The sequence below is a fragment of the Clavelina lepadiformis genome, chromosome 4 (genome assembly GCF_947623445.1).
Source record: "Clavelina lepadiformis chromosome 4, kaClaLepa1.1, whole genome shotgun sequence".
Taxonomy (NCBI): domain Eukaryota; kingdom Metazoa; phylum Chordata; class Ascidiacea; order Aplousobranchia; family Clavelinidae; genus Clavelina; species Clavelina lepadiformis.
The window spans coordinates 22,329,748-22,343,704 of record NC_135243.1 but is presented as its reverse complement, the minus strand read 5'-3'; the positions used below and the strand labels follow the sequence as shown (position 1 = coordinate 22,343,704).

General features: G+C 34.8%; 1 protein-coding gene across 3 annotated transcripts; it reads left to right on the top strand.

Moving 5' to 3' along the window:
- Positions 1-901: 901 nt before the first annotated feature.
- Positions 902-11,661, top strand: LOC143452064 (xanthine dehydrogenase/oxidase-like). Of its 3 annotated transcripts, XM_076952895.1 has the most exons (30): positions 902-1,002; positions 1,921-1,978; positions 2,117-2,213; positions 2,419-2,527; positions 2,637-2,805; positions 2,971-3,063; positions 3,153-3,271; positions 3,528-3,765; positions 4,059-4,210; positions 4,400-4,606; positions 4,769-4,953; positions 5,117-5,291; positions 5,353-5,439; positions 5,787-5,901; positions 6,065-6,240; positions 6,413-6,535; positions 6,676-6,782; positions 6,915-7,035; positions 7,277-7,404; positions 7,626-7,713; positions 7,864-7,991; positions 8,160-8,310; positions 8,536-8,690; positions 8,901-9,069; positions 9,157-9,285; positions 9,548-9,675; positions 9,925-10,120; positions 10,331-10,519; positions 10,619-10,786; positions 11,065-11,661. In XM_076952895.1, exons 1-30 carry the CDS (start codon positions 937-939, stop codon positions 11,125-11,127), a joined length of 4,089 nt encoding a protein of 1,362 aa, XP_076809010.1. In that variant the 5' UTR covers positions 902-936; the 3' UTR covers positions 11,128-11,661. The 3 variants fall into 3 exon arrangements, with proteins under 3 accessions (XP_076809010.1, XP_076809009.1, XP_076809011.1); XM_076952894.1 differs by having other exon boundaries at positions 8,901-9,285; XM_076952896.1 differs by having other exon boundaries at positions 926-1,002; positions 1,921-1,982; positions 8,901-9,285.
- Positions 11,662-13,957: the final 2,296 nt, after the last annotated feature.

Here is a 13,957-nt window from a genome sequence, read left to right as displayed (position 1 = left end):
AGCGGACAATTAATTAACAGAAAAATGCAGCTAGTACGTGTTAATTAATGAAAACAAGTGCGGTAGTTTCAGAAACAACGCGTAGCTTAAAGAAACATAACGATTGGCACAAAAATACAAGAGATCATAGCGATGTCGCAACAAACCCAAATGTTTTTGTACATGATGCCTTAAATTTATTTGACTAAAGTTTCTCCAAAGTAATCCATCCCAACCTGCTTTAAACAAGAGTCGACGTGCTTGGCAAACAAACCGATGCGGACGCTTGTAAATTTCGTTAACTTTTAGCCCTAAGTTCTCTGATAAAGGTTACACAAAAAATCAAAGTTCAAAGACAAGCAGAAAAGATTTTGTGGCCAAAAGAAAAGTTAAGTTTGTTGATTTAAGAAGTTTTCTTATGTGTGGTTGTGTGACAACGCTTTTAAAATTGTTCAATTTAAGGGAAATAAAAGAGGACAAATGCACTGACTGCTTACAGTGTTATGAATATAACCTTATTACTTTAGATAACCTTGTTTTGTTAATATTTGACCTAACATGGCTGGTTTATATAACTTAAAATTTCTACTAATGATGTAGTTTTAAAAGAGGAACGCCGTTAACAGCGTTTTCAGCAAAATGATTGCTTTAAAAGCAAAAGATTTTCAGCCAAAAAAGGTACAATTAGTCAATTTGGTTAAGTGAGTGAAAGCTGTGAACATCGGAAATGCATGCCTATAGTCAAGATACGTCATTTGACAGCAGTTGGTTAATCGTTAACATAAACATCATAATACATGATTCATGCATATGCTGAATCTTACCGCATAACTCGTTATAACAATATCCGGCGCGTCATGTCTTATATCACAACATTATGACGTTTAAATATAATAAATTGCACATACAAGCGATGTTTATTGTTAACGGTTCATTAGGTGAATATCGTATTTGAATATGTCAGAAGAGCACATTTGGAACAGACCGAAAGATTTCTTGGTATTCTATGTCAATGGAAAAAAGGTGAAGAAAAATGTCGAGTAATACAATTCAAGTTCAAAAGTTCAATATAATACAACTAAAGTCCGGGCTATATAGGGTTGGGAGAATGTGAAATTAGCTCGGACGTGTGAGGTACCAAGAACCCAAGTAAAAGACCCGACGTGTGACCCCGGAGCTAAACCAACACAGAAATATGTATTTAATGAAAATTTTGTAGAATATGAGACTATGCCTACATGTCCCACACTTATATTCGTTCACGTTATCCGTACATGGATGCGTATAGAAGAAATTATTTCACAGTGGGATAAATCGTGAGCCTATCGTGAGATAAATCTTTTAGGAACATAAAGTAGGATGTGACGTGTACTCGTGTAATTACATAACAAGTGTTTACAATAAATCAACGGAAAGATTGAGTGTGATCACGTGACACTCAGCAAATCAATTCCATAACTCGCAAGCAACAACGAGTAAAAACTAACAAATGCCAGTAGAAAGTAATGACGTATGAAAATTCTGAAAATGACCGGTTGTAATTGAGTATTTCAAAAGAGTTTTCTTGCTACGTTTGTATACTGTGCATTTCATAATAATTAATAACCCTTAAGCTCATAGCGTTCCGCGACTACTAATGTGTCCAGAACCGTGCGCTGTTACATACTAATATTTATCTTTCTTTTGCTATAATGAAACACCAGGATCTATAAGTACAAATCATCCTTGGAAAAATGTTAGTTTGCTTCTTAAGTATTGACATTGGCTACAAGCAACTTAGCAAAACTATACTCTGACATAATGCAACAAGGAAACTTTTTATTCCTGCTTCTTGCGTTTTTATTAAGCTTATCATAAAATGGCTGGTAAATTTTTGGGAGGAGTTAAAAGCTGGATTTTTTTCGATGAAAAGTAAATGATAAGTTGAAACTTTGTTTGTAGATCATTGAACACAATGCGGATCCTGAGGTGTCTCTTTTAACTTACTTGAGAGCAAAGCGTGAGTATGTAGACCAGTGATTATTTAGGCTATGTTATACTTTCAAACTTTTGCAAAAAAAAAAACGAAAAAACGCACAAGAATTGATAGGAACCATTAAATTAATTATCAATGAAGTATTTCTTATTTTTTCTGTAGTCAGATTAACCGGGACCAAGCTAGGATGCGGGGAAGGAGGTTGTGGAGCTTGCACTGTCATGGTGTCCAGATGGAGCCGTGATGAAAGAAGAATAATGTGAGTATAAATATAGGTTGTTTTGAAAGTTCTTTATACTGTTATATACACCACTGTGTTTGTTAATAACGTACCGACACTACGTATTTGAATTTGCAAACAAAGCAAAGCATTCAACAACAAAGTTTCGACAAATATCAGTTTCACGATTCCCTTGTTACTGTAAATGGCAACTTTAAATGCTTAATTGTTTCTCATTTGTTAGTCACATTTCCGTTAATGCCTGCCTAGCACCAGTTGTATCAATGCATGAATGTGCTGTTACAACGGTAGAAGGAATAGGAAGCACAAAAACAAAGCTTCACCCAGTTCAGGTCAGCATTAAACTTGTATTTCACTTGCATTGTATTTTATGTAGATTGCAAGAATGAGCATGTTTTAAAATTTAACTTTACTAAATAGTTATTTTCTTTTTTAAAACAGGAACGTCTGGCTGACTTTCATGGATCGCAATGCGGTTTCTGCACTCCTGGCATTGTTATGTCGATGTATACCTTGTTACGTAATAAAACAGTTCCGACCTCACATGACATCGAAATGTCACTTCAAGGCAATTTATGTCGATGTACAGGCTATCGTCCGATATTGAGCGGTCAGTCAGCTTTCATCCCAGTCAAAATGTTGAAATACTTATTGCAATGTCCGTTATTGCCTTGCCAATAATTTACGAATATAATCCAAATGGAAATAATTTAATGGCAATCCAAATATTTGCTGAAAAATAGTAAAAGCAAGTAGTTCATCTTTTTTGTTTCAGCATTTAACACGTTTACAAACAAGAGCTCGTCAAAAGCTTCAGGGTGTCCAATGGGTGAAAAATGCTGCAAAAACTTGCAAAATGGCTGCAACAGTTAAGCATACCATATCTTACATTGACTTTTACACATAGTTAAGACCACTTATTGGGTATCGACAGAGTTTAGTTTTTATACCTTGCAGTGAACGGAGAGTTTGCTGTAAATGGAAAGGAAAAATGTGAAGTTAATGATGAAAAGCATATTGGTCAATATGCTCCATACGACACAACACAGGAACCCATATTTCCCCCAGAATTATTGGTAAAGCGTTCTTTTATTACAGTCATGTAAAAGTTTACTTGTTTAGTGTAGTTACAAAATAGATTAAAGTAACTAAGATATTGCTGAAAGTACAATTTTTTAAGATGTAGTAAGCAAAAAATGTTTTGATTGCAAATATTCCTTACACTTTTGCTTATCACTGCCCGAACCAAGGATGGAAAAGATGCGAAACCAAAAAAAACTGTTATAAGAACACAATAGCGGAATAAATTTTTAACACAACAATTTTTTTCAGATAACCAGCCAACAAAATGCTCCAAAACCTTTGAAATTTGAGAGCGATCGTGTCACGTGGTATAGACCAGTCACCTTGGACCAATTAACCGACTTAAAGGAAAAGTATCCACGAGCACATCTTGTTGTCGGCAACACTGAGATCGGAATAGAGATTTGGGTCAAAGGTCAACACCATCCTGTCATCGTTTGTCCTGCTTACGTAGACGAATTGGCGACCATATCTACCAATGAAATAGGTTTGGCATAAGTACAACTAACTTGTATTGGTGTTCATACGTATTTGTTTCCAAACAACGGTCCAAGCTAAACAATAAGTTAAACATTGTCTGATCAAACAAAATGTTCAGTTTATTAGTTAAGCGGTAGCTAAATCTTGTACAAGGCAAACAACAGCATTTTTCCGCCATAAAACATTAACTTTTTTAACTTTAACTTTATTTACTATCATACACATTTAGCCATTGTCTAATGCAGCTTGCTTTCTATTAGTTATTCGAGTTGATGTTAAAGGGGTGTGTTTGTTACGTAGGCGTTACCATCGGCGCTTCATGTACATTAACGCAAATTTATTGCAAGCTTGAAGCAATCATAAAAGATCGGCCAACTTACGAGACCCAGCCAATGCAATCTGTTCTTGATTCGCTTTATTGGTTTGCTGGGAACCAAATACGAAATGTTGCGGTAGTTATTTTAAAATTAAGTAATCAACTTTCTGATGTTTATTCATCTATTCTGTGTGTATATTTGTATTAACTATCTGTGTGCTAAAGTAAAATACTGTTTAGCTTGACACAAAAAGCGAACATTATTCGAAAATCCTACAAAATAAGACACAAAATACTTTAACGCTTTCTCTCGACCCAATTTTAGGTGTTAGGAGGAAACGTCATGACAGCAAGTCCCATATCTGACCTTAACCCTATTCTAATGACTTGCGAGAGCGAGGCAAAATTCATGCTTCATTCCCGAGGTGAACGAACTTTGAAAATGGATCAAGATTTTTTCCCGAGTTACAGAAAAACTGCAGCTATACCTGGAGAAGTTTTAGAGTCCATCACTCTTCCATTTACAAAAACGGTACTTTGCTTAATGAATGTGATCGTCACCGAAAGTGAATGGAATGGACGTTTGTAATGATTTGAAAGTAAATAAACCTCTGATGTAAATGCAAAAGGTTGTGTGGTGCCTAACAAAACAAAACATGTTGCTAAAAGCAAAGTGCTCTCGTTTTGTGATTAGGATGAGTATATGAAGTTTTACATGCAATCGAAACGCCGAGAGGATGACATTGCGATTGTCAACGCTGCAATGCGTGTCAAGTTTTATCCAGGAACAAGTAAAGTGGAAAAATTTGTCTCCGCGTTTGGTGGCATGGCTGCAACATCAATCATGCCGTCTGAAATGATGAAGAAAATGCAAGATAGGTATGACCCCAAGTGTTTCTGTTTTTAACTAGGTTAATGAAAAGCATGGTAGGTCCATCTGCATATACAGTATTATACGTTAAAGCTACATTTTACAAATACCAAATGTCAGCAAAATTTGGCTGCTTTATAAAAACGTTTTCCTGAATTTTTTCTACATTAGGGACTGGGATGAAGCATTGCTGGAGGATGGAATTAAATGGCTTGCTGAGGATCTTCCTCTTCTACTGAGTGCTCCTGGAGGAATGGTGGAGTACAGAGAAGCTCTCGCAGCCAGTTTTTTCTTCAAGTTCTTTGTCCATGTCAAGGAAAGTTTAATCAGAGATGGACTGGCCAACGTAAGATTTACTTGAACTTTATAACTAAAGGTTTTGTTTTTTCTCAATTTAAAACTTACAGAGCTGCTTGTCAACTGAAGAAGACTCTACGACAGATCGCCTTGGTGGTAATCATCACAATTGCTTAGGCACGCAGACATTTGAAGAGGTAAACGAAGAAAGATATAGTTTATGATTTTAGTGGTTTGTTTTGTTACACAGACTGCTTTTATTGGTCGGCCATATTACACTTTATTGAGGTGAAGCGAACTTTTTCACTTTCAACTTTCATAGCTTGTCCTTTCTATACCGCTTGGGGCAGCACTTGTTGTGCGTAGCATTAATTTACAGTTACTGTCTTTTAGTCAACTTTCTTTGTAAGTTGATTTGAACTTTGAGTAAAAGTCAGTGTAATTATTATAAATTTCTACTTGCTTACTCGAACATGGCGCTTAAACCGGCCAAAAAAATGTTCAATGATCTAAAGGTAATTTAAAATCTCTGCGTGATTAAAAGGTGACCGCAGAACAACCAGCTGATGATCCCGTCGGAAGGCCAATGAAGCATATTTCAGCTGAAAAGCAAGTGACCGGAGAAGCAATTTACTTGGATGATATTCCTCCTTATGCTGGTACGTACAGAGGATAAGACATAGAACAACCTAACGGTTTTAAACGTTCTGAATCTGTCCCATTACATTAACCTATTAAGTCTGTTGAATTACTGTATTGTAAGTGCAATAACGTATTGCATACTACTTTAGTTTCTTATAACTAAAGGTTGTTTGTTGACAGATGAATTGTATTTGTGCTTGGTGACAAGTACAAGAGCTCATGCTTACATTCGAGGTGTTAATGTTGACGAAGCTAAAACAACACCGGGCTTTGTCACCTACGTAGATTATCGTGACGTACCTGGTTCCAATAATGTTGGAATTGACAAACAGGATCAAGTTTTTGCCAAGGACAAGGCACATATTGTGCTAGTTTTATTGTTACTGTTGTGAACTTTATGGCCCATGGCCAATGGAATGACTGTTAACCGTAGACTTAAATATATTCACCTAGAATAATTATTATTTTTGAATGACAAAAAGCCACTTTTTTAGCAAAAGTATTGTATTAACAACAAATCCTTTCTAGGTAACCCATGTTGGTCATGTCATTGGTGCTGTGGTTGCAGATAATCACGCGCATGCGCAGAGAGCTGCTCGGTTGGTAAAAGTTGAGTATGAAGACATAACGCCAAGAATAATAACAATTGAGGTAAGTTTTGTTTCGTTTAAGTTAATGGAAGCTTTCCAGAAAATTCTTAAGTGCTTTGATTTTAAAATGATTGGCGTGCAAGCCGAACTATCTACAAGTTGTTTTATCAGTAATTCTCAAACTAAAGTATTCTAGTTTAGGAAGCAATAGAGCATGAATCTTACTACAAACCTATCAGCAAGATCAAGCAGGGAGATGTGGAAAAAGTGATGGCATTTTGCGATCACGTCATCAGTGGCGAATGCAGGTATAAGCGAGAATTCAGATGCCAATGAAGCTACTAAATCGCTGTTTGTCCTAAAGTGATGCCTTTTTTATTACATTATGCCGCTTTCTACGTGGCAAAATCTTTTTGTAACTCACTACCATTTGATCGTAGAATTGCTGGCCAAGAGCATTTCTACCTGGAAACGCAAGCATGTCTTGCAGTGCCAAAGGGAGAAGATGGAGAAATGGAAATATTTGCTTCTTCACAAAATCCTACTGCACTACAGCTTGACGTGAGCACATTTTGTCGATAAAGCGCATTATTGTTTGATTTGAACAAAAATATTTCAGTACTCAGATTAGTGAGAGAAGATCCTCAATTATTTTGTTCAATTTTGAAAAGTTGCAATAAGCATACCAAAAGTAATAAGCTATACACTATAACAAAAAGTTAAGTTATTGTTAAAGAGTTTACATTGAGCGTAATTTTGTAACATTTCAAAAATTTTTAACGTTTTATGAATACTTTTTCAGGCTGCAAGTGCTTTAGGCGTTGAGTGCAATAAAATCGTGGTGAGAGTAAAGCGAATGGGAGGGGGCTTTGGTGGAAAAGAGACGCGATACAACGTTTTGTCCAACCCTGTCATTGTAGCCGCTAACAAGTAAGAAAGCGTCTTTAAAACCACGCTGTTAAAATGTGAAACAATGAAAATATACTTAATGTATAAGCTAATTTTCTTTGCTTATACAAATACAGTTATAAAACCCATAACCAATAAAATTTCTCAATAAACACCTGTATGTGGTTGATTTGAAAAACGTTGCTGAAGTTTCTTCACAAACCATTGCCAATACATAATTACACATAAACTACAATTATTAGATGTAGGAAGCCCGTGAGATGTATGCTAACCAGACAGGAAGACATGCTTTTAACTGGGCAACGCCATGCCTTCCTTTCTAAATATAAGGTAAGTTAATTTGCTCCGGTTTTGAAACTGTAGGCAACATCAGTAGACGAAAGCTGAAAATATGGTGTTTAAACAATGATGGTTTACCTATCTGCTGATGCTTCTTCACCTTTACTGTATCAAAAAACAATATGTTTCTTTTTTCATTAGGTTGGTTTTAATAATGAAGGGAAGATTTTAGCTCTTGAAAACGATTTGTACTCAAACTGCGGAAACAGTTTGGATCTTTCCACAGGAGTGATGGGTCGCGCCTTGTTTCACTCAGACAACTGCTACAAGTTTGCTTTAAACAACATTAAAATTTTTAAGGGTTTCAATTTCAACTAATATTTGTTGCAATTTTTGCTTCCAATTTTGTACTAGATTTATACATATTATGCGGACTACTTTAGAAGACCTTAACCCATTATGAAAAAATATGTCCTTAAATTGGTGTATTACTGTAGAATACCAAATGTCAGCCTAAGAGGTTTCATGTGTCGAACCAACCTTGCGTCCAACACCGCCTTTCGTGGATTTGGTGGGCCCCAAGGCTTGCTTATCGCTGAAGAGTGGATCACAAGAATGGCGGCAGTTTTACATGTGGCCCCAGAAAAAGTATGGACACTCTTAAAAGAGCACTTCTGATTCATTCGTTCAAATCCGTTAAATCTGGAAAGTTGTTATGTTTTATATTTCTTTTGTACTTCCAAATGACAAACGACAACAGAATGCAGTAATATAGTGACAACAAAAATTTAGTCGACATTTGCATCTGCTGTATTACAACAGAACCTATGCTATTATCTATCACCGGTTTAATATTAAACAATGGCTTTTTAGGTTAGAGAATTAAACATGTACAGAGAAGGCGACGTTACACACTTCGGTCAAAAGCTTGAAAATTTTCTTGCCAGAAAATGCTGGTATGAATGCTTGCAGCGTGCCATGTTTGACAAAAGGAAAGCAGAGATTGATATCTACAACACTAATTCAAGGTAGGTAACAGAGACTGATTGTTGTGCGAATTGTGCAGGCTTGGAGTAAGTTGAGGCAAACAAAACTGTCATAGGGTGAGATAAGAACGCGAAAAAATGTTTTTCAATGCAAAAATTCCGAAATACGCTCAACAAGCACTTGCTTTGTAAAGGTTTTAGTGTTAAAACAACAAAGAGCGATGGCTTTTATCTAAAATATTGCTAACAAAGGTGGCGAAAACGAGGTATTTCTTGCATTCCGACAAAATTTGGCATCTCATTTAACGCACTGCATCTCAACCAGGCTGGGGCACTGGTGCATGTTTACAGAGACGGATCAGTTCTAGTTACTCATGGAGGCACAGAAATGGGACAAGGGCTGCACACAAAAATGATCCAAGTTAGTATAATATATAAGTTATTAGCTTTGCATGCTCTGCCAATGAATAAAGCAATGAAAATAACAAAGAGAACCTTACTTTTACAGATTGCAAGTCGCTGCCTGGGTGTACCACATTCAAGAATACATCTTTCTGAAACAAGCACCAGCACCGTTCCGAACACATCTCCTACAGCTGCTAGCGTTAGTTCTGATATCAACGGCATGGCCGTGAAGGTAGGACAAAGAGAATCTAAAAATTTAGGCACGGTAGGAGAAAATCACCATATCAAAAATCTGTCTTACTGCTTGCTTTTCCACACAGTTAATGAAAATTGACGTTTACCTTGATTCATATCAGCTATAATCTGGTTCTAAGCTGGTTAACTCTGGTTGTTTTCTCGTGCATGTTTCTAATACTTACAATACTTACTAAAACTTAAAATACACATAATTATTTAAAATTTAACATGCTTCTAATACTAAATAATTTTTGAAGAATGCTTGTGAAATAATTAAAGAACGACTTCAACCTCTTCAAGCCAAGCATCCCAATTTAACTTGGAATAAAATTATCGAAAACGCGTACTTTGAACGGATTAGCCTCTCTGCAACAGGATTCTACAGGTAAACATATTGCAGTAATATATTCAGTGTCGATAGCGCTCTTTATGTTTATAAGATGATAGACTAAATCCAGTCTCGGTGCCATTTCCCATGAGGGACTGGTATACGTCTGGGACAAAAACTTATCAAGGTCAAGCTAAAATAGAAATGGTTGCTAGTTGGTTTGACATAATTTCAATTTGAACACATGCAAAACAATTTACTGTGTTGATACTTTATTAAAAGATAATTATTTTTAAACCTCTACAGTACGCCCGATATTTTTTCCGACTGGAATAAGGAAACAGGAAAAGTCGGGAATTCAAAACCCTTCAGTTATTTTACATACGGTGCAGCGGCGTCTGAAGTTGAAATTGACTGTCTGACTGGAGATCACATCGTGCTCAGAACTGATATCGTCATGGATTTGGGAAGAAGTCTTAATCCAGGCATCGACATTGGTCAGGTGAGGTATTTTCAATTTGAACAACGACCCGCTTATTACTTTGTTATCTTTTTCGTTCAACATCAAACAGTTTTGATTGTATTATATACAGTTTAACGAAACAATACGTTTGTTTCAAACAATTATCCAATCAACAACGTTTTTAAATAATACAAATTTCCAACCTCATACTGTACATTTGAAATTTGGCGAAGTACCTTTGTTTTGTAGATCGAAGGAGCTTTTACTCAAGGGTATGGAATGATGACTTTGGAAGAACCACTTTACTCGCCAAAAGGAGAAATGCTCACAAGAGGACCAGGAACTTACAAGATTCCCGGTTTCGGGGATTGCCCTAAAGAGTTTAACGTACATTTGCTGAGAGGCGTTTCAAATGATAAAGCAATATTTTCATCAAAAGTAAGTTTTCATACTCTATGAGCATTAACGTGTAAATATGTGTCAATAACTTTGTCAAATCGATATCTACTGCAAGCAAAATATAACAAATATACACAGGCTGTCGGAGAACCTCCGCTCTTCCTGGCATCATCAGTTTTTTTTGCGATAAAAGACGCGATTGGTTACGCCAGAGAAGACTCGGGATTGTCAAGGCAGTTCCGACTGGATTCTCCAGCGTCAGCAGAACGTATTAGAATGTCTTGCGCTGACCGCTTCACCAAACAGGTTTTTTATTACAACTAATGACCAAAACTTTAAATTATCCAGGCTTTGAAAAAATAAAAATATTAACCAAAAATAACTAAAAATATTTTATAAATCTTACACAAACTTATTATTAAATATTCAATAAATAAAAACTATTAATTAGATAAATAAAAATTATTAAATATTACATTTTATATTTTATATTAGAAAAATATGCATTAATAACCAAAAATATTTTATTCATTCGATGATGGAATGCAAGTTTTTTTTTTAATATATATGTTTCTTTTTTTTAGCACAAATTACATTCCAAAGATGACGACGCCTCCAACGCCACCCCATGGTCTGTTCAGGCGTAACTTTTTGCGAATAAATGAAATATGTTTAAGATATTGCTTACAAAGCTGATGGTGGCTGAATCATGTTAACCCAGTATATAGTAAAATAAAAAAATAAGATAGAGGTTTTCTTAGTACGCCTGAAGAAGCCAGCGTTTTTTACGACAGCTCGCGTAGAAGAATCATAAATAAAGCTAACCTTCATTGTGCCGACCTATATCTTGGTTTTGATTTTGACATATTTTGTAGCAGTAACAAAATCATAAAATTTTATACATTAAATTTCATAAGATTAAACATAGTGATTGCCAATTTTGATTGCAGTTCACTTCAAATGCTACATATTTTCTATGCATTTCTACCGTATTTTATACGAACATTTCTGTATATCCACTTGATTTAAAAATAAGTAATTTATTGTTGTTAATTTTTGAATTTTGCAAATTATTTCGAGCTAATAAAATAACACGATTGAAAGGTGCTATATTAGTTAAGTATTTCGAAAAAGATTTTTATTTTGGGCAGTTTTATATGTGATGGATGTTTAAAGTATGAAGTTTTTGTATCAATAATAAAGGTTGGTTGAACTGCGTAATCGTTTCCTGAAACACACTAGAACAGTTAAAAATGTTAAGATATGCTTTATTTCAAAAGGTTACTGTGGGGAAAGTTTAACCTAAATTTAAAAAAAAACATCTAAACAAGTTGCAATGGGTTAAGTAACGGGTAAATACTTTTAACTCTAGTGCCTTACTCTCAACATTATTATTACATTATATTATATTATTATTTAATTATATTATATACAGTTATATTTTAATATTTATTTATATTAATATAATATTTTTTAATTATAATTAATTATTATTTAATTTTATTATTTAAATATTTTATTAATATTATATTTATATTAATTATATTATTTATACTATGTTTTTATTAATTATATTATTTATATTATTATTATTATACTTATTTTATAATGTCATAATTAGCGTTATGATTTGCTCTCTCGCGTCCTCACGCAAAACAAAGATCCATATAATGATGATGAAAGGTTTAAAATGATACGTGCTAGTTGTTTTCTATATTGGTAAGCTATAAATGTAACTTAGACGTACTTCTGGTTTATGGCTTCGCAGTTATTTGCACTGTTTTAAGTTTGTGAATAATGCATGTGAAACAAAGTGAAAGAAAGTGGTTAGAGCGTTATCTTGTGCAAATTATGGTGTTTAAACGCAAATTTTTTAAACAATTTTAAGTAATGTTCTTTATTGTTTTTATTTCAACATAATGTTCTTTATTCACAACATTTCACAAGGTATTTGCTCACCCGTTACATCTACTTCCTTTGACTGATTTTCTAGGGTTACTGAAACAATATGGATCAGAAAAGTATAGCTTATAGCAAGGACCAACTTTTATTTACTTTGAAATGTTATGTAGATCTTGCAACTGACGTTTATAACAGAACTTAAAAATCGGAAAGCAGAGGCATAATTTTTTCTAAAAATAATACGTATAATGTGCCAGATACTTAGAAATCTTGACACGTTTAAAGATGCTTGTGTCTTTTGGATTACAAACGCAACTATGCTGGAGTTGTTTGATTTTGATAAAGGGTTGGCTTATTGTTATACATACTGTATGTAATGTCATATTTCTCTAATTTGTAAGAACCAAGCAGTCGTATTCATGACCATTTTTTCGGTTTTGTTTAAAGAAATCTTTTCTTGTTACGTTATTTATTTATGAGAAAGTCTTTAAAACGAAAATCATGATTCTTGAATGAGAATTCTTCTTTACGCTTTATTAGAAACAAATTTCTTGTAATGTTATTGACCTAATTTTGAAGTTGTGCGTACATAATTTTGTTATGCATAATTTTACCAAAACTGCATAAAAAAGTGGCCCTGCCTATGGAATCAGCGGCAATGAAATGAAAAGAACGTGACGAATTCGACTATGCAAAAAAATGAATAGGAATAGGTATGATTAATAGTTAATAGGTGTTAAATTAATAATAATAGGGGCCATGTGGGTGGCGGTAACATGGTTAAAATGCCATAGTGACATGGTATTATGGCTTTTAATATGTTCCGTTTAAAATAACCCACTGGCAACCGGGGGACATTTTTCGTTTCCACACAAGACGGCCAAAACACACACTACAAGTCACTGCTTCTACCTGTAGACTATAACGACATTGAGCAACTCTAAAAAATTGCCAAATTGACGTAAACTGCAAATCGTAGGAGCGCTTTCCGTGATGCGTGGCGATGGCATTCTCAGTCGGCTTGTCTTGACGTTCGACTCTGCCTTTTCATTATTACTCTGTTTCGGTGTCGTATGACAGAACTAGTCTACCCGTCAGCAGTAGATCTTAAAGGCGGAACGAATATACCTCTGTTGTGGGCGATGTTTTCTTAAGTTGTTCTGAGGGCAGTTAACCTGACGGGGCAAGGCGCGTAACCGTATTCTTTGAAAATATTTTCCATGTTCTATTTATAATGTAGATAATGATCGCGCAAGAACACGCGTTGATTGGCAAACAATCACGCTTCGCTCTGAACAAGTAAATTTCGTAGTTTTATTAGGATAGCATTAATGTTATATAGTTTTATCAGCAATACTTGCAAGCGAAAAGCATAACCTAGTTTTAATCAAAATATACAGCTGATGAGTGTTTATGTTTAAGTCGTCAGAATGGCCCAAAACGAGGTAAGTAAAGTCGTTAGGCCGATCGCCACTATCAATATCTTTCATCACCTGGTTATCCTCTTTCATATTTTAATGGAATGTATTGTTATTGGGATATTCGTCCACCCCAGAGTAACGATTTGATTGAAGT

What these genes read in the sequence shown, in the direction of transcription:
- LOC143452064 (XM_076952894.1), top strand. Translation starts at nt 937, where the DNA reads ATGTCAGAAGAGCACATTTGGAACAGACCGAAAGATTTCTTGGTATTC. An exon ending in TATTTCCCCCAGAATTATTG is followed by an intron (nt 3,272 to 3,527) that starts GTAAAGCGTTCT and finishes AATTTTTTTCAG; the next exon opens with ATAACCAGCCAACAAAATGC. An exon ending in AAGTTTTTGCCAAGGACAAG is followed by an intron (nt 6,241 to 6,412) that starts GCACATATTGTG and finishes AATCCTTTCTAG; the next exon opens with GTAACCCATGTTGGTCATGT.